General features: G+C 42.3%; 3 protein-coding genes across 4 annotated transcripts in view; 2 read left to right on the forward strand and 1 right to left on the reverse strand.

Moving 5' to 3' along the window:
* LOC133404854 (spectrin beta chain, non-erythrocytic 4-like) overlaps window positions 1-4,092 on the reverse strand; it is a 69,444-nt gene extending 65,352 nt beyond the window's left edge. The window contains 1 exon segment of the mRNA XM_061681274.1: window positions 3,917-4,092. The gene's annotated coding sequence lies outside the window, so the exon portion shown is untranslated.
* A 4,133-nt stretch (window positions 4,093-8,225) lies between these two features.
* Window positions 8,226-14,800, forward strand: blvrb (biliverdin reductase B). The gene is made up of 5 exons (XM_061682532.1): window positions 8,226-8,407; window positions 10,386-10,547; window positions 11,782-11,871; window positions 11,951-12,082; window positions 13,207-14,800. Exons 1-5 carry the CDS (start codon window positions 8,323-8,325, stop codon window positions 13,359-13,361), a joined length of 624 nt encoding a protein of 207 aa, XP_061538516.1. The 5' UTR covers window positions 8,226-8,322; the 3' UTR covers window positions 13,362-14,800.
* Window positions 14,801-15,976: 1,176 nt separating this feature from the next.
* Window positions 15,977-25,186, forward strand: zgc:152863 (uncharacterized protein LOC562658 homolog). Of its 2 annotated transcripts, none has more exons than XM_061682267.1 (5): window positions 15,977-16,098; window positions 19,759-19,848; window positions 20,949-21,149; window positions 22,814-22,958; window positions 23,749-25,186. In XM_061682267.1, the coding sequence occupies exons 2-5, from the start codon at window positions 19,767-19,769 to the stop codon at window positions 24,017-24,019; spliced, it is 699 nt and encodes a 232-aa protein (XP_061538251.1). In that variant the 5' UTR covers window positions 15,977-16,098; window positions 19,759-19,766; the 3' UTR covers window positions 24,020-25,186. The 2 variants fall into 2 exon arrangements, with proteins under 2 accessions (XP_061538251.1, XP_061538252.1); XM_061682268.1 differs by lacking the exon at window positions 15,977-16,098 and adding an exon at window positions 18,212-18,313.
* Window positions 25,187-26,728: the final 1,542 nt, after the last annotated feature.

The raw sequence follows: 26,728 nt of genomic DNA on the forward strand, positions 1-26,728 counted from the left end.
TATTATTGTATAACCACTGGGAAACACCAGGAGGAGAGCTTGTAGAGAGCAATTGCCCAGACAGCAAACAAAAAGCTACATTGGCCAGCAGTTGCTACCGTCTGACAAGCATCGACCGAAAAACAAGTCTTTTCCAGCTACGTCTCAGAAAGGTCGGTTTTCCGTCGGCTCAGCTGGCCAATCCTGCCTTGCTGTTGTTTGGGCAGGAATTTACCAATCTTCGAGCACAGTGGCTGCACATTGTGGACAGCTGCACTGATTACAGCACCAGCACACAGGTCGCCATCAGTATTTTTCCAGGGTTGTTATCATTTCAATTGAATAGGCAGAAATTTCCAATGTTGTCACAGTAAATGAAGTTGTGAGTTAGGAACAAACTGAGTGTGCCAGGAGCCCATATCGAGGCTTCCAGCTTTACTCGACCACCTGGCTGTGATTTTCATGGACTACCACAGAATATAACTCGATTTGTATCTTATTTACAAGCCAGCAATATTTTATGATAATTCTTTATGTAAATGGTCCACCTTTAATTTCTTTGTTCTGTTTTAACCCCACCGGGTTATAAAGACTGTAATAATAGTTCTGCATGTGCAGTACATTCCACTCGGTCCAACAGGTGATGTCAGTCAAAACAAAACTGCGTGTCAACACGGAACCAAACAATGAGTTTAGCACATGGTTTAAATGATGAAACTTACACAATGACGTGAGATATCAAAGTGATGTCCTCACTCGTCGCTTTTTTTGCCCTTCTGCAAGCTGTCCAAAGAGGATTCTGGTGCTGATTTTGGTGTTGTTTATTGTTTATTGATGTTCATTAATTGTTATTCATTGTATTTTTGTCTTGTTGTTGTTGGAGATCTGTAAATAAAGTTTCCTAATTTCATTACATACATATTATGTGGGCGGCACGGTGGTCGACTGATTAGAGCGTCAGCCTCACAGTTCTGAGGACCCGGGTTCAATCCCCGGCCCCGCCTGTGTGGACTTTGCAAGTTCTCCCCGTGCCTGCGTGGGTTTTCTCCACGCACTCCGGTTTCCTCCCACATCCCAAAAACATGCATTAATTGGAGACTCTAAATTGCCCGTAGGCGTGACTCTGAGTGCGAATGGTTGTTTGTTTCTATGTGCCGTGCGATTGGCTGGCAACCAGTTCAGGGTGTACCCCGCCTCCTGCCCGATGACAGCTGGGATAGGCTCCAGCACGCCCGCGACCCTAGTGAGGAGAAGCGGCTCAGAAAATGGATGGATACATATTATGTGTTTGTATGTGACAAACATATATATATAACCTGAATTCTAGGTCTTCATTACAAACAAACACAAAATTAGGGGCTAGTGAATGCATCACTGGGCTAGTGTAGTGAATGGAGCACAACGAGAGGTGGAGTGACGTGCCGGTGAAGGAGTCAAACAGCAGACGTTACAAAAAGGTCCAACATTAATGAATAAAGGTCACATAATTTAAGCCATATGAAGAGGTTACCCTGGCTGGCGCTCCAGCTTTAATTGTTCAGACGTCGTGTGGTAGTAATTTTTGATTAAATGCAGACGTTTCGGCGACATACTGCCAATGAGTAAAGTAAACGGTCTGTCTGCCGCAGCCAGTGTAGTGATGGAGCTCTTTATGAAGGGCCGACATTGGTGCGATGTATGCTTGCTGTCTCGGTGCTGTCACACTTGTACTAAACACTGAGCGGTGACTTAATGATGAACACACAATTGTTTACTTGGAACACACTGAGTATAAAAATAACTTCATAAAAAACATACAATGGGCCACATGATTTTTCACCACAGACACACACACAAATAGACACGCTACGTTCAGAAATTCACTCCAAGCGCGCTCTCTACACTCCAGAACGTTCGGAAACTCAGAGCGCATTCCCGCCACTCTGACTGAGGAGACAGAGCGGCCGGAGCCTCAGGCAGGACGAGATGTGTAGAGACAGAACTGACACATTCAATATGGCGGACGCAATGACGTATCGCTGCCAATGACCAACACACTTGTTTGTAAATTCTTAGAAAATGGAGCGTGCTCTGCCTCTTTGAACACTGCACTCTCACACCGCAATGACAGCATCAGATTGAATTTCCGAACGTACCGACAGTCATATCATGAAAGAGAGCGAGGCAGCTGCCAGTGTTAATCAGTCACATTGTTCCTCACAGGCATGTTACCCCTTTTCGACCCAAGTCCTCATCAAAACTGTCACCTGCTCGTCAAAAATGTCAAAATGCAAAATCCAGACGACACGCACAACCGACCAACAGCTGGCCCCGAGGAGCCTGCTTGGCTCATCGCTTGTCCAGTGAGAAGGCATATATTTAGATGTACTGGTAGCCACTAGCCCTTAGCTTCAACCTTTGAGACTGACAAGCTCAATTACAAAACAGTCCATGCTAACTCACAACGTTTTCTTAAAACCCTGACTTGTTCATTTATAGCTCATAAAGATGTTTATGAATGTTTCAAATGTGTTAGAAATTGGTAAAAGGCACATGCTATGATGTCCTGTTTGCTAAGAAGACACCAAATGCGCTAGCACAAACTAACTTGAAAGCTAGCCCCCCTTTGTAGTCCTAATTTGTGACTTTGAGGTTCTACGTTGACTCAAAAATTATGCCACAATACCTAAACTGCTACTTCCTGTTTGCTAAGAAGGCATCAGGCATTGTAGACCGTAGATACACATGCAATTCTATTCATACTACATTTCAGGATTGACGTCAGTTCACGTTCCGGCATGTGCATTGGCCCATGCATTTCCATCCCATGCTTGCACATTTAATCAAAATGGCGACACCACGAAAGCGAAAAGAAACAGAGCTGCTGCGTCTTTTGAATTTGACTGAAAAGGAGGAAAAAGTAAAACGACGATACAATGTGCGACCACGGAACGTGACAGAGAATTCACCACACTGATGCAAGAAATTAGAGGCATTGATCTGGAGATGGACCATCCGTGCTTTCGTACTTTCGTTCGTTGCTCCGGTGCATGTGTGGACGGCGCGCTTTACATGCGTTCAGTCCACACAATCACAAAAATTGAGTTTTTCTTTTCAGTCCGGTCATGGTACTCTTTTGTAATGTCATTGCTTAACAAATATTTCTTGTCTATCTCAGCTCACGTTGGGCGAGAGAAGCGGGGTACACCCTGGACTGTCACCTGCCCATTGACCAGTCACACATGGACAGGAAATATTCACAATGTCTCCAACATGACAACATGCATGTTTTTGGAATGTGAGAGAAAAACCCAAGCAAGCATGGAAAAAAATATGAATATTCATTTACCCTCAAATGACTTTTTAGCAACAGAATTTGGATACCAGTCAATCGCAGGCCACAAATAGAAACAACAATTGACACTCAAATTCACAGGTATGGACAATTTTGAATTTTTAATGAAGCTAACATGCATGCTTATGGAATAAGGGAGGAAAGTCCCACTCGAGCTCGAGGAGAACATGCTAACGCCACCAGATTTGAACCAGAACCTCAAAGCTATAAGGAGGACGTGCTAACCACTGTACACCGTGCTGCCCATCACCAAAAAAAAAAAAAAAAAAAAGAATGTAATTAAAAGGAGAAAGTAAGGAGGAGCAGTGCAGCTATTCTACAGTTGTAGCGTGTGCATGCAGGTGCTGATGCTGCTATAGGCCTCCTGCTACATATGGCCAAGGATGCGCTCACTTTCACGCGCCCTCTGACGTGCACCGTCAACACTCGTCACGCGTGCAGCATCCATCACATGTGCACCGTAAGCGGCCGGACAACTGCGGTCCGGTACCCCGGCAGCCTGACGCATGCCCGGATGCCGACTTTCCCACCCACCGGTCCGAGTGGAACCTCATCCCCTCAGGGGCTCTCTCCTTCTCCCTTCCTGACTGTGCCCCGTCTTACCTTCCGTGCGTGTACCGAGGACGGAGCTTTGTGTCTCCTGGCTATCGAGTGCTGGTCGCCGGCTTGCTCAGCACCGGCGAGTCGGAACAAGCCGAGCCGATTAAGCGCCGGGCCGGGACGTGCTGGCCTGGCTGCTGCTGCTCAGGAGGAATGATGATGACATCCATAGGACGGACACCCACCCCAACCCCCTCCTTGCCCCACCACCACCGTTACCACCTGACAAACCCTCTTCCTCCTCCTCCCCTCCTCCTCCCCCCTTTTTCTTGCCTCGATGTGGAGATGCGGGAAATAGCAGCAGCGGGGACGGGAGGGGCCGAGAGAGAGAGAGAGAGAGAGAGAGAGAGAGAGAGAGAGAGAGACATATATATATATATATATATATATATATATATATATATCACCAAAACGCCGCTAGAAGGCGCCCTCAATAAAAACATTTCAATGACGACGACAGGAATAGAAACGATAAAATAACATAACAACACATAACATGATATAGCTATTTGCAAAACATTAATTTTACTCGACATTTTGGTATATACTGAAATGTTCATCATTTTGATATGAAGTTGTTTTATATGAATACAAACATAATTATAAAACTAGAAAATTCTCATTATTATATAATGGGGAACAAGTTTAGTGTTATTTCAAAATAAAATACAGAACAAGAATATTTTCTTAAAATATGATACAGAAGAAAAATAAGGCTCTCTTAAAATAATATAGTTTACTGACATTGTTTGAAAATACAATACAGTATAGACCAATGATGTCAATGAATGCTATAATATAATGTTGTATACTATAAAGCAAGAATATTATCTTAAAATATAATAGAGCTACAATGTTAATATTTCCTGGTGAAATACAGAACATGAACATTAATAAACAATCATAATATAATTCTTTATATCATAAGACATAAAACAGAATAACATCCATCCATCCATTTTCTACCGCTTATCCGAGGTCGGGTCGCGGGGGCAGTAGCTTTAGCAGGGACGCCCAGACTTCCCTCTCCCCAGCCACTTCATCCAGCTCTTCCGGGGGTATCCCGAGGCGTTCCTAGACCAGCTGAAAGACGTAGTCTCTCCAGCGTGTCCTGGGTCTTCCCCAGGGTCTCCTCCCGGTGGGACCTACTCAGAACACCTCACCAGGGAGGCGTCCGGGAGGCATACGAATCTGATACCCCAGCCACCTCATCTGGCTCCTCTCGATGTGGAGGAGCAGCGGCTCGACTCTGAGATCCTCCCGGATGACCGAGCTTCTCACCCTATCTCTAAGGGAGAGCCCGGACACCCTGCGGAGGAAATTCATTTCGGCCGCTTGTATCCGGGATCTTGTTCTTTCGGTCACAACCCACAGCTCGTGACCATAGGTGAGGTTGGGAACGTAGATAGAGCCGTAAATTGGGAGCTTCGTCTTTCAGCTTAGCTCCTTCTTCACCACAACGGACCAATACAAAGTCCGCATAGCTGCAGACGCTGCACCGATCTGCCTGTCGATCTCCCATTCCATTTCTCCCTCACTCGTGAACAGGATCCCAAGAAACTTGAACTCCTCCACTTGGGGCAGGATCTCATTCCTGACCTGGAGAGGGCACGCCATCCTTTTCCGAATGAGGACGATGGTCTCAGATTTGGAGGTTTGATTCTCATCCCAGCCGCTTCACACTCGGCTGCGAAACACTCCAGTGAGAGTTGGAGATCACAGCTTGTTGAAGCCAACCGAACCACATCATCTGATGCAATACTGAGGAAACCAAACCGGACCCCCTCGACGCCTCGGCTGTGCCTTGAAATTCTGTCCATAAAAGTTATGAACAGAATCGGTGACAAAGGGCAGCCTGGGCGGAGTCCGACCCTCACCGGAAACGAGTCCGACTTACTGCCGGCAATGCGGACCTAACTCTGACACCGGTCGTACAGGCACCGAACAGCCCGCGTCAGGGGGTTCGCTACCCCATACTCCTGAAGCACCCCCCACAGGACTCCCCGAGGGACACGGTCGAACGCCTTCTCCAAGTCCACAAAACACATGTAAACTGGTTGGGTGAACTCCCATGCACCCTCAAGGACCCTGCCGAGGGTGTAGAGCTGGTCCACTGTTCCACGGCCAGGACGGGTTCTGATCGGGGGGCCGTTCCTCCCAATCACGCCCTTCCAGGTCTCACTGTCACTGCCCACGTGAGCATTGAAGTCTCCCAGCAGAACAATGGAGTCTCCAGCGGGAGCGCTTTCCAGCACCCCCTCCAAGGACTCCAAAAAGGGTGGGTACTCTGAACTGCTGTTTGGTGCACAGGCACAGGTTTGCATAACCAAAGAATTTCTTCACAAACTGTCAGAAACTGTCTCAGGGAAGCTCATCTGCATGCTTGTCGTCCTCATCGGGGTCTCGACCTGACTGCAGTTCATCGTCGTAACCGACTTGAGTTCCTGCCAATATTCAGCAACTTCGAACAGCCATTGAGAGGAGTGGACCAACATTCCACAGGCCACAAGCAACAACCTGATCAACTCTATGCGAAGGAGATGTGTTCCACTGTGTGAGGGAAATGGTGGTCACACCAGATACTGACTGGTTCTCTGACCCCCCCAAATGACTTGGGGGGGTCAGAGAACCTAAAAATCTAAATCTGTGTGCTCACGAACACAGATTTAGACAGATTTGTGAACAATATTTGATGGAAAAGTACAGAGAAGGTCAGAAGGAGCTACATTGTGTCTTTGTAGATCTAGAGAAAGCCTATGACAGAGTACCCAGAGAGGAACTGTGGTACTGCATGCGGAAGTCTGGAGTGGCAGGGAAGTATGTTAGAATAATACAGGACATGTACGAGGGCAGCAGAACAGCGGTGAGGTGTGCTGTAGGTGTGACAGAAGAATTTAAGGTGGACGTGGGACTGCATCAGGGATCAGCCCTGAGCCCCTTCCTTTTTGCAGTGGTGATGGATAGGCTTACAGATGAGGTTAGACTGGAATCCCCGTGGACCATGATGTTTGCAGATGACATTGTGATCTGCAGTGAAAGCAGGGAGCAGCTGGAGGAACAGTTAGAAAGATGGAGGCATGCACTGGGAAGAAGAGGAATGAAGATTAGCCGAAGTAAGACAGAATATATGTGCATGAATGAGAGGGGTGGTGGGGGAAGAGTGAGGCTACAGGGAGAATAGATAGCAAGGGTGGAGGACTTTAAATACTTGGGGTCAACCGTCCAGAGCAATGGTGAGTGTGGTCAGGAAGTGAAGAAACGGATCCAAGCAGGTTGGAACGGGTGGAGGAAGGTGTCTGGTGTGTTATGTGACAGAAGAGTCTCTGCGAGGATGAAGGGCAAAGTTTATAAAACAGTGGTGAGGCCAGCCATGATGTACGGATTAGAGACAGTGGCACTGAAGAGACAACAGGAAGCAGAGTTGGAGGTGGCGGAAATGAAGATGCTGAGGTTCGCTCTCGGAGTGACCAGGTTGGATCAAATTAGAAATGAGCTCATCAGAGGGACAGCCAAGGTTCGATGTTTTGGAGACAAAGTTAGAGAGAGAAGACTTTGATGGTTTGGACACATCCAGAGGAGAAATATATAATATATATATATTATATTGGTAGAAGGATGATGAAGATGGAGCTGCCAGGCAAGAGAGCTAGAGGAAGACCAAAGAGAAGGTTGACGGATGTCGTGAGGGAAGACATGATGGCAGTTGGTGTTTGAGAGGAGGATGCAGGAGATAGGCTTACATGGAAAAGGATGACGCGCTGTGGCGACCCCTAACGGGACAAGGCGAAAGGAAAAGAAGAAGAATTTGAGGGAAATTGCCTTTTGTGTATGTAGAAAATGTTTTAGATCTTTGAGTCCAGCTCATGAAAAATGGGAACAAAAACAAAAGTGTTGCGTATATATTTTTGTTCCGTGTATGATATTGAACAGTAATTGTCATGTCATGTATCTTAGAAGACAAAAAAGAACAATATTATATTGAAATATGCTCTAAAATGAAACAAGACTAAAAGTGACTAAAAGTCCCATGCTACCTTATAAATAGACTTTACAAGGATGAGTAAGGCAATAATAGTATACTGTACTGTGCTCCGATAGAGTAAAAAGTATAATGTGGAAATTGTATTTATCGTTGGGATTTATAATAATATACTGAATGAGTTTATACTTTAGAGTATAATTTAAAAACAAGAATTGTGTATCTCACGTAATACAAGTAAAAGACGAAAATGGAAGTGGGTTTGAAAAAAAAAGGGTGGGGGGGGGGGTTGGACACTGTACCTTTAAATGAAAGTCTGGGGAGGAGAAGGAGGAGGAGCGAGAACGCTGAACAAGCTTCACTGACTGACTGACTGACTGTAATGTGACTTTTTGACTGTCGGGCTCTCAGGACGCTCTTATCGTCAACAATGTCAAACTCCGTGAAGAACGTGGTCATTTTCGGCGCGACGGGAATGACCGGCCTGGCCACCCTGCCACTCGCGACGGCTGCAGGTGAGAGATGTCGTCACACTTCCGGGACGCAACGAAGTCTCCCTCATAAAAAAAAAAAAATAATAATTTTTTTTAAAGATGTATATAGCGACTTTTCAGGGACCCAAGGACTCGTACAAAGAAGGTTAGAAAATAAAAGAACATTAAAAAAAAAAAAGGTTCTGGTTCTGTATGAGAGCTCCTCGGGGAACTTGTTTTGTAGTCGTCTTCTGAATCTGACGTCGGCCGTGACGTCGAAGTTGAGTTCAATCGAAATTGTACATTATTATATTAAATAACAAATTACTAGGTGTCTAATGTATTTGTTAATAATAATATAAAATACTACTTCTAATACTGCACTACTACTATTACAACAGCTTCTAATTAATGATAATGTAATAGCCATCCATGCATTCATCCATTTTCTGTACCGCATATTGTCACCTGATAAAATTATTATTAATAATATTAACGATAATAATAATAATAATAATAATGACAAACGAGAAATTGTGTGTGAATGCTGAAGAGCTGAGCTGATGCTGTAGAATGATTAAAGATTTTGAATGGGAGAATTTTTATTTTTTTATTTTTCCAACAATTTCTAATGGAAAATGTGGACTTTAATTGTGAATTGTTTGAATTCCTACATCAATTTGAATGGTTTTGTTTCTTGTGGTAAAATGTGGAAATAGGGGAATACAAAAAAAAAAGTTCCCAGGATCAGAATGCCACGTATAAGGTGAATATTTTGAATGTGGAAGTATTATTATTGATATAGTGTATTTACATTGACTGTTTGATGGATTATCACATACATCCTTCGGAAATGTTTTATATTTATTTTATTAACAATATATTTATTTGCATGTTTTTTTTCTCATTAGACCTCAAAAATAGAACTATGTTACCATTAATTTGACATATACGCCAATCATCTCAGTCATGAAAATTAGATCTATACATAAGTGAATCACAGTTAAATTAATAACAGTAATCACTGAGTTGCTTTAATGCATAATTTAGCATAATAAGCTTAATTAATTAAGCATTATCGTCCTGGGCCAAAAATGCTGAGTCGTGTTAGGTCAGCCTGGTGATCATAGATAAGTGTTATCCTGGGTGTACAGGAGTGGCGATGTCACACCGACTGTTTGGTTCAATTTGTGTGTGTGTGTGTATCTGAGACGAGGACAAGTTGTCAGGTGCATCTGTTGCTGGTCAAATCAACTGGAGAATGTTCTAGTCGCAAGAGAGGTTCCAGTCCCAAAAGAGACAGTTGTAGTCCTGAGATAAGGTACTATAGATCAGAGAAGGATCTACAGTAGTCCCAAGAGGAAGTTTTAGTCCTAAGGGAATGCGCTAGGCCTGAGAGAAGGTTCTGCTCCAGGCAGACATTTCTAGTCCCCAGAGAAGGTTGTAGCACAGAGCAAGGGTTCTAGTCACCAGAAAAGCTACTAATCCTAAGAGAAAGTTTTAGTCTGGTGAGAATGAGAAGAATGTTCTAGTTCAGAGCAAGGCTTCTTGTCCTGAGATAGGTTTCTTGTTCCCAGAGAGGGTGCTCATCCCGAAAGCAGGTTCTCGTCCAGGGAGAGCGTTGTGATGAGGTACAGGTCACAAGTGAGGGTTCCAGTCTTGAAAGACGTTTCTAGTCCCTAGAGAATGTTGTAGTTCTAGTCTAGAGAGGTTACTAGTTCCTGAGAGAGGGTACTAGTCCAGGAGGAAGTTCTAGTCTCAAGTGAAACTTTTAGTCTGGAGGAAGGGGTTTTAGTACCCAGAGAAACTTTTAGTCCAGGGCAAAGTTTCAAGACCCAAGAGAAGGTAGGTGTCAGGAGAGAAGGTAGTAGGCCTGAGAAAACATTCTAGTCCCAATTTAAGGTTCCAGTCCTGAAATAAAGGTCTGATCCTAAGAGAAACTTTAGTCCCAAGGGAAGGTTCCGGTCGTGAGATAAGGTTCTCCTCCCTCCCTCACCTCCTCTTCTTCCTCCTTGTGCAGACTACAACGTGACGGTGCTGGTGCGAGACCCCGCCAGGCTCCCGGCGGACCACAAGGCATCCAGGGTGGTGGTTGGAGATGTTCTCAACAAGAACGATGTGAAGAAAGCCATGGAGGGCCAGGATGCCGTCGTCATCATCCTGGGAACCAGGAACGACCTCAGTGAGAACAAAACACTGCAAAGACAGAAGATGGTGGTACCTTTACTTACGAGCAATGATACCGTTAACGCCTTACAAAGTAATGCGTTACTCCAAAATACTGCCATTTTGAGTAACGAGCAAAGTAACACGTGACATTTCCCGGGAAACTTCAGTTACTTCTTCAAACCAACAATAGTTACTTTTGCCTCAACATCTCTCAAGTACTAATTTGTAGCTGGTAGTTCAAACAAAGAGCAGAGCAGCTGTGCAGAAGTATTTAACCGAGACCACTCTTTTCCTCAACAAATATATATCTCGGCACGTGGGCAACTGGTTAGCACACCTGCATCACAGTTCTGAGGACCTGGGTTCAAATCCGGCCTCGCCTGTGTGGAGTTTGCATGTTCTCACCGTGCCTGCGTGGGTTTTCTCCAGGTACTCCAGTTTCCTCCCACATCCGAAAAACCTGCATGGTAGGTTAATTGAAGACCCTAAATTGCCCGAAGGTGTGAATGTGAGTGCGAATGGTTGTTTGTTTATATGTGCCCTGCGATTGGCTGTCGATCAGTTCAGGGTGTACCCCGCCTCTTGCCCGAAGATAGCTGGGATAGGCTCCAGCATGCCCACGACCCTAGTGAGGATAAGTAATACAGAAAATGGATGGATGGATGTATACAGTATGTGTGTGAGGGGGGCGTTCGTTTAATGCGATTGTCCATTAAATGGAAGCACTTTTTCGTGGGCTAAAACACCATTACAATACAAGGTAATTATTACTTTTTTCGTGGCCTAAAAACACCCACTACAGTACAAAGTTATTGTAAATAAATGTAAAAAATGCTTGAAAAGTTTTAAAGTTTATCCAAATTTAGCTTGCTGGTGCCTGAGAAGGGTGATTTTAAGTTCCAAATGGAGACTATTTTATCTCAGTGAAATCCGAAGTCCGTTAAATCAAGGTCCATTAAGTCGAGGTTCCACTGTGTTGTGTGTGTGTGTGTGTGTGTGTGTTTTAACGCCCCAAATTCTAGAATAAGCGGGGCTAAACCGCCAGTAAGCATTGTCGGGGTTGGTTCTCCCCCCAAAAAAGAAAAACAAACAATTTTTTTTTCTTTAAATTGGAAAAATATCAAAACAAAATCTGCAAATAGGTGAGTCTGCGGCTGCTGAACCGCGAGTATGCGAGGGTACTCTATATTGAACCTCATACAAAAAGTGTATACAAAACAAACTTGACTGTGTTGCGTTTCTGTCAGGTCCGACCACCGTCATGTCTGAAGGTACCAGAAACATCGTGGAGGCCATGAAGGCTCGCGGTATCCGCAAAGTGGTGGGCTGCATGTCAGGTATGATGCCTTACATTTATTTCCCGCGCGCATTTCCGAACGTTTGCAAATGTTTCCGTGCTCTTCCCCCGTCGATCAGCCTTTCTGCTGTGGGATAGCTCCAAAGTGCCGCCTCGCCTGCTGGCCGTCACCGAGGACCACGACAGGATGTACAACGTCATCAAGTCGTCCGGCCTTGACTACGTTGCTGTCATGCCGCCTCACATTGCGAGTCAGTGCAGACTAAATAACAACATTAATAATAACAACAACACATCGCGGGACACTTCATGAGACACACCATCTCATGACATCCAATACAATTCCGAATTGGATTGAAAACATTTGATTGCTAGTTTAAAGTGAGTACAAATTCAGTTGCTCAGAGGAAAAAACAGAAGGGAAAAACTCACAAAATGTGGAGATACGTCGTGCCAAACATTGATTCAATATAAAGGCAATTCAATAAATCAATACAAATTTCCATTCATTAATAATATTGTGAAATATATTTCTTAATAATTATATTGAATGTATTTAATAAATAGGGATACCATTATTTAAATACAAATGTCAGTGACTAAATAAAAATGTCAAATAAATTTTAAAAATTGTATTTCAACAATTCATACAATATACATTGTATATTTAGCAATTCTATTAAATATAAATCTATTAAATTTATACACAATCAAATAAATAATTGAACATTATTAAAAATATATTAAATGAAAATGCTATTCTATTGTTAAAATTGCAATGAACATAAAACCATAAATGAACCTATATGCTTATATAAAAATCCATTAACTAAATACAAATGTTAAAAATCATTTAAGTAGAAATTCGAATAAATACAAATTACATTAAATAATTAACAATTCAGTAAAATAAATAGAAACAAGTAATCAAATGTATAAATTGTAAGCGCTATTAAGTGCAAAAATTCCATTAAAGCATTTAAAAAAATGAAATACATAAATCAGTCTTAAAATAAATTTAATTGAATAGGTTCAATATGGTTAGTACAACATTTTCTATTTTCCCGTTCAATAAATTAATGAACAATTTAATTAACAATTTCACATTTTAATGAATAGATTTTTTTAAAAGTCCATTAATTTGCCTATATCTAATTTTAACAATCGTTTCATGCTTTTTATTTCCACCTTTACTGTATAGCTTTTTTTATTGGCTCTCAGATTGGATTACATTTATGTAAATATCACTACATGAAAATTGATATTTGAAGATAACGTGGACTAAAGGTGTGTCAAGCTTTCAATGCATCTAGAAGGAAGATCAGTGACCTTAAAATGTGCCCCCTCCCCCCATCATTTCTGATGTGATACTCAGACGATCTTCCCCTGACGGAGCGCTACTCGGCGACGGAGAATGCGCTGAGGGGACGAGCCATCTCCAAACACGACCTGGGACACTTCCTGGTCAAGTGTCTGTCCATCAACGAGTGGGACGGCAAGACGGTGGGCGTATGGGGCGACTACAAATAGTTCAAATCACCACCTTTTTTCCCCATCTGAACACATGAACAAAAGCTATATTTTTAAATAATGATACCAGCTCTTCTTACAGATAAAGAAACCATATATGGGTGTTCATTTGATTTCGGGCACTTTTGATTTTAGTTTTTCTCAAAAATAAAATGTCCCAAAAACTATATATAGGTGTTTATTTGATTTCGGGCACTTGATTTTCGTGACTGTCATCACCACCACACTGCACTATGTGATGACATGTGATGGTAATGACATTTCAAAGGTTTTAGCTAACTGTGCTATGCTGGTAGAGTTAGCTTAAATTGTTCTTTTAGCTAGCAAGTCCTGTACAACATTTATATGATTATCAAGTTTTTACTGGAAAAAAATTCAACATATTAACACTACAAGTCGTTTGGTAATGACATACAATAAAAATATGTGACTTAAGGGTACAAATGAGGAAAAAACCTACCAGTTATCAAAATGTCTGACTCTGCCCTAGCATGTGCTTGAGTGACAAGACAAAATGACACAGGAAATTAAAGAATCAGATTTTAAATAAACTTGACTGATCTTAAAATGGGCGGCACGGTGGCCGACTGGTTAGAGCGTCAACTTCACAGTTCTGAGGACCCGGGTTCAATTCCCGGTCCCGCCTGTGTGGAGTTTGCATGTTCTCCCCGTGCCTGTGTGGGTTTTCTCCGGGCACTCCAGTCCCCCCCCCCAAAAAAAAACATGCATTAATTGGAGACTCTAAATTGCCCGTAGGTGTGAATGTGAGTGCGAATGGTTGTTTGTTTGTATGTGCCCTGCGATTGGCTGGCAACCAGTTCAGGGTGTACCACGCCTCCTGCACGATGACAGCTGGGATAGGCTCCAGGAGAAGCGGCTCAGAAAATGGAGGAGGAAAAGCGGAGGAGAAATGGAGGAGGAGAAGCGGCTCAGAAAATGGATGGATGGATGATCTTAAAATGGTCAATGTGGCAGTAATGACAGCAACTTTAAGGGACAGACATATTTTAGTAAAAATAAAAAACAGAATTTGAAATGTCTTGTATATATATGATGAGAAATCATTCATTCTATTATATTTTAAGGAATTAATGGTAAAAGTTACACCATTTTAGCATTTTTTTAGTAGAAAGATAGAGCTTCATATAGCCAAACCCTGTGCTTACGACAGGGTGAAAACTGTAAAATACCACCATAAAAACGCTAAAAAAAATGTCAAAACATACTAATATTAACGTGAAATTTTAGACAACGCTTATAAGTAGGCACGCCCACTGCTGGTTATTGAAAAAATATATTTTTAAAAATATATTTTCTTCAAATTTTACATCAAGGACACAAAAAGGCCCGTAATCAAATAAACACTGCCAAACTCTACCAGACTGCCAAACTCTACCACACTTGTTTTGTGCTTCTCAAATAAATCAAGTTGAACTATTTGATGTGAGATAATTTCATTTTCATCCATAATCTTTATTGCACTAGTAGTCATGACAAAGACCAAAATGATGCTTTTCCAAGTTTCTTGCCATGCTGAAATTGGCTTGTTTTACCATTCACCTAGCCACTAAACTACACATCAATTCATGTAGTGGTGTGGCGCATGACATGGCCAACCACAAATACTCCCCACCCACAGATCAACACTTTAGCAGAACATTATTATTATGATTATCAAAAACTGATGCGGGCAACACTGTTATCTCATACTAACCTTACCTTTAGGCTTCGACATGATCGCATCAAAATGGTTCTTTCACATTTGGAAGTTGGACCATGTCATTGGCTGACAAACTCATTTTGGGGGTGGTTATTATGTTAATTAGCCTCACTGTGACAGCACAATCTGGCAAAATTCAGAAGAGCTCGCTCACAAACGTTTTTTTTTTTTTTTTTTTTTTAAATAGACAAATAATTAAAGGTGGTTGTTTAATTTCACACTTGATGTGTGGGCAAGCATTCCAGAGACCAAACTTTATGTATATATATATATTTTAAAAAATGTAAATTTTCCAAAATACTGTTATGTCGATTTTGACGTAATCTTTTTCTGCATCCTGGTGGCCAGAATGACACACAAGAAAATACTGTTAAGCTATGAACGATGTGAAAATACGACTATATTCTTCTAGCATTAGTCAATGAAGTTTTATTTGAGAACTAGTTTTTTTTAAATCACTGAATAAATACTTTGTAATTGTTCTTGACGTATTTTCTTTCCTTTCGGTAGGGCCATAATACTCCTTCGTACGACTGATCCAGTATTTTATTTTAAGTACATACATTTTATTTCGGCATTATTTTAGTTTTTGACGAGTAAAGATACACGTACATGCGATTTGTTTCGACTTAATTATATTCTTGTCTTGACGTCCATTGTGTGTACATATATTGAATATATGACACTCAGTTTAACGCCGAGCTGTTAAAAAGGTGAGAAAAAAGGGCAGGAAATAAGTTTTTTTACCCTGAAAAAATGTCATCAAGTGGGAGATTCCGAGTCGTCACAAGCGCCCACGTGACTCACATCTTCCAACCACAGTTAGTTCCGGTGGAGGCGCAGCCAACCAGAGTCCGCGCCCTCATGTTTGCATCTCACAGCTGATCCTGGAACGCCGGCGGGTTGGCAGAGAAGCCAAGGAGCCAAGAAGCTGTCAAGCCGAGAGACCACTTGTTGTTGCCGAGCAGCGAGCGGCGGTCGTCGGCTTGGTCTTCATCGCCTCTCTGCTGCCTCCAGGTGAGACCTTCATGGTTCGATTATCTCGTTGTTAATGTGAGCTTCGGACACTTATGACGCCATAAACGAGAGAGATTGTCCATTTATGGTCCACATGAGGGATTCGAGGTTTATTTGTCTATATATATATATATATATATATATGGCCCGCTGCTACGCAATTCTGAAAATAAATGTTTTAACAACAAACTGTTTTTAATCTTTTATATTTTCAGACAAAAGCACATTTTCCCCAATCAAAGAATTCCTTGGTTGCAGTACAAGTTGTGATATCCAACAAGCCTAGTGACTAACATGCAGCACGCCCACACAGCACATGGTCACGTGACACATAGCATCTATATCTGTGTGTGTGTTATATCAACAGGACACACACACACACACAGATATAGATGCTATGTGTCACGTGACCATGCGCTGTGTGGGCGTGCTGCATGTTCGTCACTGAGGCTTGTTGGATATCACAACTTGTGTTATGTCAACAGGACAGCTGTGTGAGGTCAACTCATCTCACACACACACACACACACACACACACAAATATATTTACACTATACACACACGCATACATAAATGTCTTTCTCTTTCTCTCTATATATATTAGGGATGTATCAATGTTTATATCTCACGGTTCGGGTTTAATCTTATGGTACAATAATTATTGCAATATTGTGGGAAAGCTCACAGTATTACAGGAAGGCTCACAGGACAGGTGGGGCAAAGAGGCGAAAGCAGAAGAACCGAAAAACCTCTATTTCTTGCTCTTCTTGACACTTGCTGAGTCCTTCTCAATAGGTTTTAGTAGTTCCTGTCCGTTTTCCCACAGGTTTTGTTGAAGGAGTCTGCTTCAAATCATATATTAACCGGTGTGGCTGTGTATAGTCAGCCCAAAGTGAAATTTTAAACACATCAACTCATTATTTAATACCGAGACAAGACCACGACAATATCGAGGCTGTTTGAATTTTGCGATATTGCGCTATCGTGAATATTGTCACATCCCTAAAATACATATACAGGATATATGTGCAGTACACAAGCATACAGAGATGCACGTATGCAGTAAACATGAATATACACGTGTGTAGAGGACACTTGTACACAGTACAGACATAAACAGCAAACTCACAAATATACCCTGGTCACAGATATGCATACATACAATACAAAAATACACATGTACAGTATACATGACTCAAATACACATACGTACAGTAGTGTTTATATATTCTGTAGATATATTGAAAAACACACACGGGTACATTATTACAGTATGTAATACATACATTATTACACACATGTATACATACAATACACATAAATGTTTCCAGGTAAGTAATCAGATTACAGTTACTTCATCAAACTATAATAATTACTACTGAGTCATGAATGATTTAACAATCAATCATATGATTTCTTCCCATTATCACTTCACCAAATAGGTCGACTGTATCTTTTGTAATTGTTGAGGAAAATGACTGGGGTCATTGTTTATCATACAATCCACAGCGAAGGTGCAGTAAATAAAAGCGCGAAGAAATGCATGGCTTCACTGTTGCCACACTATTTTTGTTATTTTTCTTAGTAAAAAGTGTATTTGATTGTTGTTACTTTTTTATTTACACATTAAGAAGAGAGCTTTACTGGGGTGTAAGCGCGCAATGCATTGTGGGTTAATTATTCATACCGAAGTGCGCTGTCAGAAATTGTCATGGGGGTAAGAACTGACTCACTGAACGACTTACTTAAGCTTAGCTTAAATAATATTTACAATGAAAAGTGAGAGCTTTCAACTTCGGCTGGAGTCCGGACTGCTTGTGAGCTGGTTCAACGCGCTGCACGGCTGACGTTCACGTAAATTATTCTCCCCCCGTCAGTCAACCACAGCTTTGCTAGTTAAAAATCCATCCATCCATTTTCTGAGCCGCTTCTCCTCACTAGGGTCGCGGGAGTGCTGGAGCCTATCCCAGCTGTCATCGGGCAGGAGGCGGGGTACACCCTGAACTGGTTGCCAGCCAATCGCAGGTCACATACAAAATACACAACCATTCGCACTCACAGTCATGCCTATGGGCAATTTAGAGTCTCCAATTAATGCATGTTTTTGGGATGTGGGAGGAAACTGGAGTGCCCGGAGAAAACCCACGCAGGCACGGGGAGAACATGCAAACTCCACACAGGCGGGGACGGGGATTGAACCCCGCACCTCAGAACTGTGAGGCTGACGCTCTAACCAGTCGGTCACAGCTGCTTAAAATTGTCACAGGGAACAAAAAAGTTCTCGCGCTCTTTGCATCAAAATTACGATGGTGGGAGCAGGTATGTGTGGGTTGTTGGGGTATGAAATCAGGAAAAGCTACCAACAACTCTAAAATGCAAATAAAATGAGTACTGTTGTCCGCAATCACACTTTTAAAACAACGTTATGTGCAGTCCTGTCTGTTTCCCCCAAGGCCAACATCGAACAGCTACTCTCTCTCACATTTACGCACACACACACACTTGCTCCCACCATTGTAATTTTGATGCAAAGATTCACCCCCACACAATCGTAAACCAAAGAACTCGAACAATATGCAGCGCTGCTACAGTCTATCTATCTAGTGTATCTATCTATGAGTCTTTAGAGATGTGTACTTGAGAATGGTGTCTTTGTTTAGCTGTTTAGGTACTGTATTTGGCATGTCAAGTCTGTACTAAGTAGCTCATTTAATGTGGCTTCAACGAGACGAATATTTAATTTAATGGTTCATGTTGATGACGGCATTCTGCAACCTGTGTTGCGTATGTAACCAAGTAATGGGTACGGTTAAGCTAAGGCTCTTTCTGTACTGTAGATGAGTGATACTCCTGCTACTTGGCAGCTGCAGAAAGTAACTCAAAAGGTTACTTGTAATCTTAATTAGTTACTTTTAAAATAAATCAGTAAAGTCACTAAGTTACTTTTTTAAGGTAACTGTGGCAACACTGGATATACACATACATAAATACTCTACACAACAAATGTGCTGAACACACATTTGTATATACAATACACACATTTAAATATATTTACGACACAGACAGTAAACACACATGCATACAGAAAACATATACTGTACACGCACACACACACATTCATGCATAGAGTAAACATACACTGTACATGCACACACACACATATTGTTATTCCAATATCACAATCGCAGTCATTTTGGAACGTTTTTGGAAAACAAGTGAAATACACAATTTACCAAAAATGAAGAGTCCAGTTTCCTCAATTCAACTTTTGCAGATTAGCCTGACCTAGATGACTGAGAATGTCCACAGAGATTAAAAAAAAAAAATTATTCAAGCAGATAGGTATTTTTTTTTTATGAATGTTGTGACCTTAAATTAAAAATGACTTAGGCAATTATGCTATTAGGCTAATGCTATAGCAGCACACATTCTGCATTGCGAGCCATTGTTTACTATGTAATGATGTCATGACGACATCATGCTGTCATATGAAGGAACTTAAGTCGTTTTATTAATTTTTTTTACATCAAATGTCCTGTGATCATTATTGTATCTTTTTTTTGTTGCTAGGCAGAAAAGCAACATGGAATTCAAGTATCAAAGATTTGTACACAAGGCGTCTTGCAAAATGGCTGTTCAAAGTTGACATGTGCTCCACAGGAATTTGAATGTCTGCGTTACCGTCGTCTCCATGGCCATGTCGATGCATCATCATCATTCTCTTGACCTCCTTACCACGCCTGTTTGCAGGTAACCACACCCCTAACCCACTGACTAACTGTGCATTTGGCACCTAGGCTTTCAGTGGGGACTTAGAGTGGGAGGAAAAAGTATGACAATCCTTTGGCGTGTCTTAAATTTCTGCATAAACTGGTCATAAAACCAATGCCCCTTGCCCCTCCCTTAGGGACTGGTCAGGGGCGCTGCGGTTGGGCTGGGTGACCGCCCTGGGTTTTGGGGAGCGGTTGGTGTCTCCCTGGCTGGGTCCCCCACGTGATGGGCTCGCTGGCTTGGCCCCCCTTTGAGGGTGGGGGTGGCCAGGCCCACCCTTCCGCAATGTGCCGGCACAGCAACTCCGTACACCAGTTCACTAACATGCATGTGTCACTAATAAGTTCCATAGACACGATATAGGCTTCAATGGCTTGTGCTGGGACTACTAGTAATGACATGTTATATTAAGATATCAACTCACAGGTTCTTATAGGTGTCTAGACTGTCTAACTATTGTTCTGCTGTGGTTCGCACCCCTATTCCCCTTGTCCGTTATGTCCCTCTGTCTGTCCCCTAAAACCCTTTTCTGTCCGACTGCATTTTCAATAAACATCAGAATGATCAAAAAATATATGAAAATTGAGCAGAGGAAGTATTTCAAACTCCCCTGTTGCACAGCAAAACTGTTCCAGCATATAAGGCATACAGATAAACCAATCGGCATGGCCATGCAGCTGAACAGGACAGGTTAAAAAAAAAAAATAACTCAATATCATAAAGTAACTTGATAAAACGTAAGAAAATGTCAAATACATCATGCTCACTCACCAGAGATGCTTATTATTCACTGTATTAATGCAATGATTCTCAAAGTGGTACGTGAGCTCACTGAAATAAATGTTCCGTCCATCCGTCCAAGGCCCTTGGCAGATAAGAATGACTTGGCAGCTCAAAGATGCTGAAATCTGGTTGGACAAAAAAATCTAACATCCAAATATCCAATGAAAGCAATGTAGCCAAGAGAAATTCTACAAAATGAAGAGAATAATCTGTTGGAAATAAACTAATAGAACCACTGGATTAAGACCACCCACATCCCCTCACCGACTTTACCAACGCCGCTGCGTCCCCTACAGGTCGACTGAGTAACTGCACGCACCCCCTGGTGCCCGAGCATGGTGGCTTCCGCTGTGAGCCGTCCCCCTGTCGAGGTTTCCTGCACAAGACCTCCGTGCACCTGTTCTGTGAGGATGGCTATCGCGCACCCAAGTCTCCCGTCTCCTGGTGCCATCACGGCGCTTGGAAGCCGCCCATACCCACCTGCGTCCGCATCAAAGGTGAACGTTGAGGAAGTCTGCCATTTTGGTCTAATGCGGCCCTTTCCAGGTGTCCGTCAAAGACGAACTTGTCCTATAAATGTTGTCTAATCGCTACCAAATTTGGAAAATTCAGCCTCTCAAGCCAGTTTTAAAAAAGCAACATGAAATTTGTTAGACATGCCTATTATGAGTAGACCTGCAAAAAATCTCAAGAAGTCATGCCTCAAAAGATGCAGGAAGTCTGCAATTTTTGTTGAAAGAGGCCATTTTAGGCTCATCTTAGCCATTTCCACGTATCCTTTAATGAGAAGCTGGGGAGGCTGATCGTTGTTTTCGCCCAGCGAATACTGGTCAACGAGGTTCGGGGTGGGGGGAGGAGTCGGCTCAGTCCATGCTACTAAATTTTAATCATGTATAAATTGTGAAGAATTTGAGCTTTCCATCACGCCATGTGGGCAGCGCATGGTGGCCAAATTTGATGACCACTTCATATCATGGACCTAGATCTAAACGTGCTGACCTAGTTTCTCTCTAAAGTTCTTCCTTCTTGTTTCGGTCCTACCAGAAATCAACGCAGTTTTACTCTCATTAGGTCGCTCCTTTCAACCAGGCCTTATACTGACTCCTGTATTACATTACATAACTGTACATATATATCGTACATTACATTGTACAGTTTGACATTCTGTATGTTTTCTAAAGTGTTTAAATAGCAGTATATGATAAACAAATTGAGAAATCCTACTTTGAAACCCTAACCAATGTTTGAATCCCTAATCCTTATTTCAAACCAAAATCTGAAACCCTAACTCAGGGTTCAAATTGTAATTTGATACCATAACTCAGACTTCAAATTCTAACCTTGACTTGAAACCTTAACCCCCCCCCCCCTTTTTTTTAAACAATAATTTGAAACCCAAACTCTACATTGAAACCCTAACCCAGGATTGAAACCCTAGTTTCAGAACCCTTGAAACCCTTCCATTTGCATTCTTCCATAATATGAAACCCAAACTTGAAACCCTACTTTGAAAAGCTTACCCTGGCTTGAAACGGCGATTTGAAATTATAAATGTAAAACCTATCTTGAAACCCTAACCCAGGTTTACAACCCTAATTTGAAACCTTAATACAGGTTTGAAACTCAAATTTGACACTCTAACCCAACATTGAAACCCTTATTTGAACCCCTCACTCGAAACTGTAAGCCAGGCTTGAAACTTTAATTTAAAACCCTAATTTTATACCCTAACTTGAAACCTCAATTTTAAACTTGTCTCGAAACTCTAACCCAATCTTAAAACCCTTCTAATTACGAAAGGGGTGCATGCAGTGCTCGTTTTCACCTATTAATCAGACTGTTTGTGGTTTTGGTGCCATGTCTTCTTCTTCTTGTGGCAGTGGGTCTGCAAACAGGAAGTGTGAGATGAGGAAGTGAAAGAAGCCACCAGAATAAACATTAATCTCAGACAGGAAGCTGCAAACAAACCACACGGGAACATCAAAAATGTGTCAGCGCTTTTACCCACGATGCCATGCAGTGCTGTGATACAATAGAATAGGCCTACAAACTAACACTGGGTAGTAAGAAACCAACAGGCTTGAGACCCTAATAGAGACTTCAAACCCTACTTTGAGCCATTAACCCTGTCTTGAAACCCTACTGCTCATATTCTCCACAGGGGGTGCGGGCATTAACGCCAACACTGGGGCAGACTTTGCCATGCCCAACATGGCCACCACGGCTGTGGGCGTGTCCATATTTCTGCTCACCACCACCGCCTGCCTGGTGGTCAAGTCCCGCCTCTGCCCCTGTCAATCACATAGGTGAGGTCCCTGCTGTCATTCACAATTACTCATGCGTCACGATTTGTCACACAAGTGTCACATGATGAGTCACATTACATGTGCCACATAACGTGTGTAACATGTTACATTACTTATCACATGACGCATGTCTCATGACGTCACGTGACAAATGTCAAGTGATGTTACATGACACGTCACACGACCTGTCACATAATGTGATATTAAATGATGCGCGTCACATGAAATGTATCGCATGTAACGTGTCACATACATGATACGTCACGTGTGTCACATTGTGTCAGATGATGTTATGTGACTCATGTCACTTGACGCACATCACATGATGCGTCTGTCACATCTCGTGTGTCATCAAAGGACGTGTGTCTCATGAATTGTGAAGTGTGTTGCATGATGTTATGTGACACGTCATGTGTCACATATCTGTCAAAGGAAACTTCACATGACGTGTGACATGACACATGCCATATGACACATCACATGACAGTGATGTGTGTCACATGAAGCGTCTGTGTCACATGAAGGGTCTGTCACGTCACATGAAGTGTTATGGATCTATTGTCACATGAAACGTGACACGTGTCACCTGACAAGTCAGATGGTGTTTGTCACGATTTATCACGTTGCACGTGTCAAGTGATGTCACATGACATGACACTTAATGTGTATCACATGACATGTTCCATGTATCAAATAACGCATGTCATATGATGCGTGTCACATGATGCATGGCACATGATATTATTTCATGACGTGTGTCACATGACATTTATTTCACATCTACCACCAGGCGTCGGTCCTCGGATCAGCTGGACCTGATGAATGAGGGACTTCCCGTGTCGCTGCCCTCCTACGAGGAGGCGGTCTACGGCAGCTGGGGTCAGCCCCTCCCGCCCTGCCGGTCTCCCCCGCCGGGACCCACCCACCTCCTGCTGGCCCGGGAGCCACCCGGCGACCAATCCTGCTCTGAAAATCCCCCGCCCCCTTACGAGGAGGTCCAATCACGAAGGAACGACAACCGACGGCTCCGCGTTTCTCTGTTGGACGACAAAGCTGTTTAAAGGACAAACTGTGAGAAGATTTTTGATTGACAGCTGACGGATGTGACAACTTGGCACTTTTTTTTCTTTTTTTGGTCGGACGCAGCGGGCTGGCATCCAGACCAAAGCTGATTGGCCAGTTTGCACACATCTGACTTACTGTATGTTATATTGTACACGTGTGTGTGTGTGTGTGTGTGCAATCACACGCTGTTATAGAAACAAGTGTGTTGTCATGGCAACCAACCATCTCCAGCCAGGTTTTATGATGCTATTTTGGACAATTTATTAATATTGTTGGACTCTTGTGAAGATGATGTACAGTGGAAGCTGTCCGGTCCAATATGAAATGGGGATTAAAATAACCCTGGCTTGAAACCCTAACCCAGATTTGCAAACATAATTAGAACCTCCAACCAAGCCTTGAAATCTTTATTTGAAACCCTGTGTTAAAGCCCTGCTTTGAAACCTTAACTTGAAACCCTAGTTTGAAACCTCAGGTTCAACTGTACTCCATCCATCCATTTTCTGTACTGCTTTTCCTCACTAGGGTTGCGGGCGTGCTGGAGCCTATCCCAGCTATCTTCGGGCGAGAGGCAGGGTCGGGGCCGGTATTTGAACCCTGGTCCTCAGAACTGTGAGGCATGTGCTAACCAGTCGTCCACCGTGCCACCTTCACTGTTACTCATGAAGAGATTTTAAGATTGGTTCGCATATCTGCCTCACAGTTCTGAGGACCGGGGTTCAAATCCCGGCCCCGCCTGTGTAGAGTTTGCATGTTCTCCCCTGTGCCTGTGTGGGTTTTCTCCGGGAACTCCGGTTTCCTCCCACATCCCAAAAACATGCATGGTGAGTGTGAATGGTTGTGTGTTTATATGTGCCCTGCGATCGGCCGGCGACCGGTTCAGGGTGTACCCCTCCTCCCGCCCGAAGATACCTGGGATAGGCTCCAGCACCCCGCGACCCTGGTGAGGATAAGCGGTAAAAGAAAATGGATGGATGGACAAAAGTGATCCAGTCTCCTTTCTGCTTGACCTAACAGCCGAACAGGACCCAAAGAAAAAAACACATTTATATGAAGTAGATGAACTTGCACAATGAATGTATTTTATTTTTTTCTAATGAATGCCATGCTGTAAATAAGATTGACATGATTGATATGATATCATTACAGTTGTGTTTGTTGTATCACGTGTCAAGTTTCCCTTCTGACGTTTTTGTTTCACTGAGTGGAATCTGCCACCGCAACAGGAAAACAGAAACCGCACACCAAGATGTTTTAATTATTTTTAAATTGATTCAGTGGCATGATGGAAGAAATAATAATTTAAAAAAAACATGACCCATCATCACTAGCCACTTTATGAGGTACACCTCATAAATAGGAAAATACCTGCCATATAATAAGGCCCACTTAACTAACTATTGTGTGTATTATGACATCTACAGACAAAGTATTTGTAATTTCAACCAAGAGTTTAGGGACATTTTCAGCAACATTCTTCTGAAATTATTAGTAAGAACCGCAACAATACTCTGTTTGCTGTGGTTGACAAGCTCACCACCACCCCACCCCCGACCGTATCAGGTAGCTCCATAACTCTACATAACAGATAAAATCAAAGAATTTACTTGCAATTTTAGTGTGATAAAACAACAATCCATGAGGTCAAATACAGTACCAGCAAAGTTTTAAAATGATGCGACACCTAAAACCACCCAGGAAAAACTACTACCATGACACAATTTGATACAAAACAGTTCACCAGCTGAAGCCATATACTAGCTGTCTTGACCCCATACCGTGTGACTTTTTCCCCCCCAAAACTATTGCAACGTCTGTGCTTGCTGATTTGCACCAAATTATCAATTGCTCACATCAGTCAGCTGAGTTTCCTAACCCTTTGAAAGTAGCTGCCATGAAGCCACTTCTTAAAAAAAAAAAAAAAAAAAAAAAAAAAAGAGAACGCTGAATGATTACATGTTAGTAAACTATAGACCCAGCTCAAACCTCCCCATTCACAGCCAAGATTGTTGAGAAAGTCTTTTTTAAGCAACTCGGCAATTTTTTGAAAAACTTAAATAGACGTTTTGACAAATTTCAATTAGGTTATTTCATTTCAGTACAGAATCAGCTCTTCCCAAACTGATATAAGGTTGAACACTGATTCAGTCAGGAAAGGTGTCATTTCTTGTCTTGTTGGATCTCAGTCCTGCATTTGATACAGTAGATGATAGACTGTTGAACAGGTCGGAAACATGGGTAGAACTAAATGGAACAGCGCTTATATGGTTCAGGTCCTACCTGGAGGAAAGGAGTTATTTCATAACCATAGGAAGTTTTCAATCTGATCGAATGGCAATGACATTATGGGGTCCTTCAAGGGTCACTTCTTGGACTCATTTTTTTCAGCTTGTATATGCTACCCTTGGGTCAAATTCAGAACTTTAATGTTGACTATAATACCTATGTAGAGGACACACAGTTATATCTAGCAATGTCTCTAGATGAGTAAAGTTCAATTGAGGTGTTGTGTCACGGTCTAAAACAAATATATAACTGGATGAATCAAGATTTCCCTCAATTAAACCACAACAAAATTGTGGTAACTGTTTTTGGCAGGAAAAGAAAAAAGGATTGCTGTTAGTACATACTGGGAGTCACTCTCTTTAAAAACCACAGAACAAGTCTGAAACTTTTGTGTGCTAATAGATTCAGATCTGACTTTC

This window comes from Phycodurus eques, chromosome 7, assembly GCF_024500275.1.
Source record: "Phycodurus eques isolate BA_2022a chromosome 7, UOR_Pequ_1.1, whole genome shotgun sequence".
Classification (NCBI taxonomy): Eukaryota; Metazoa; Chordata; class Actinopteri; order Syngnathiformes; family Syngnathidae; genus Phycodurus; species Phycodurus eques.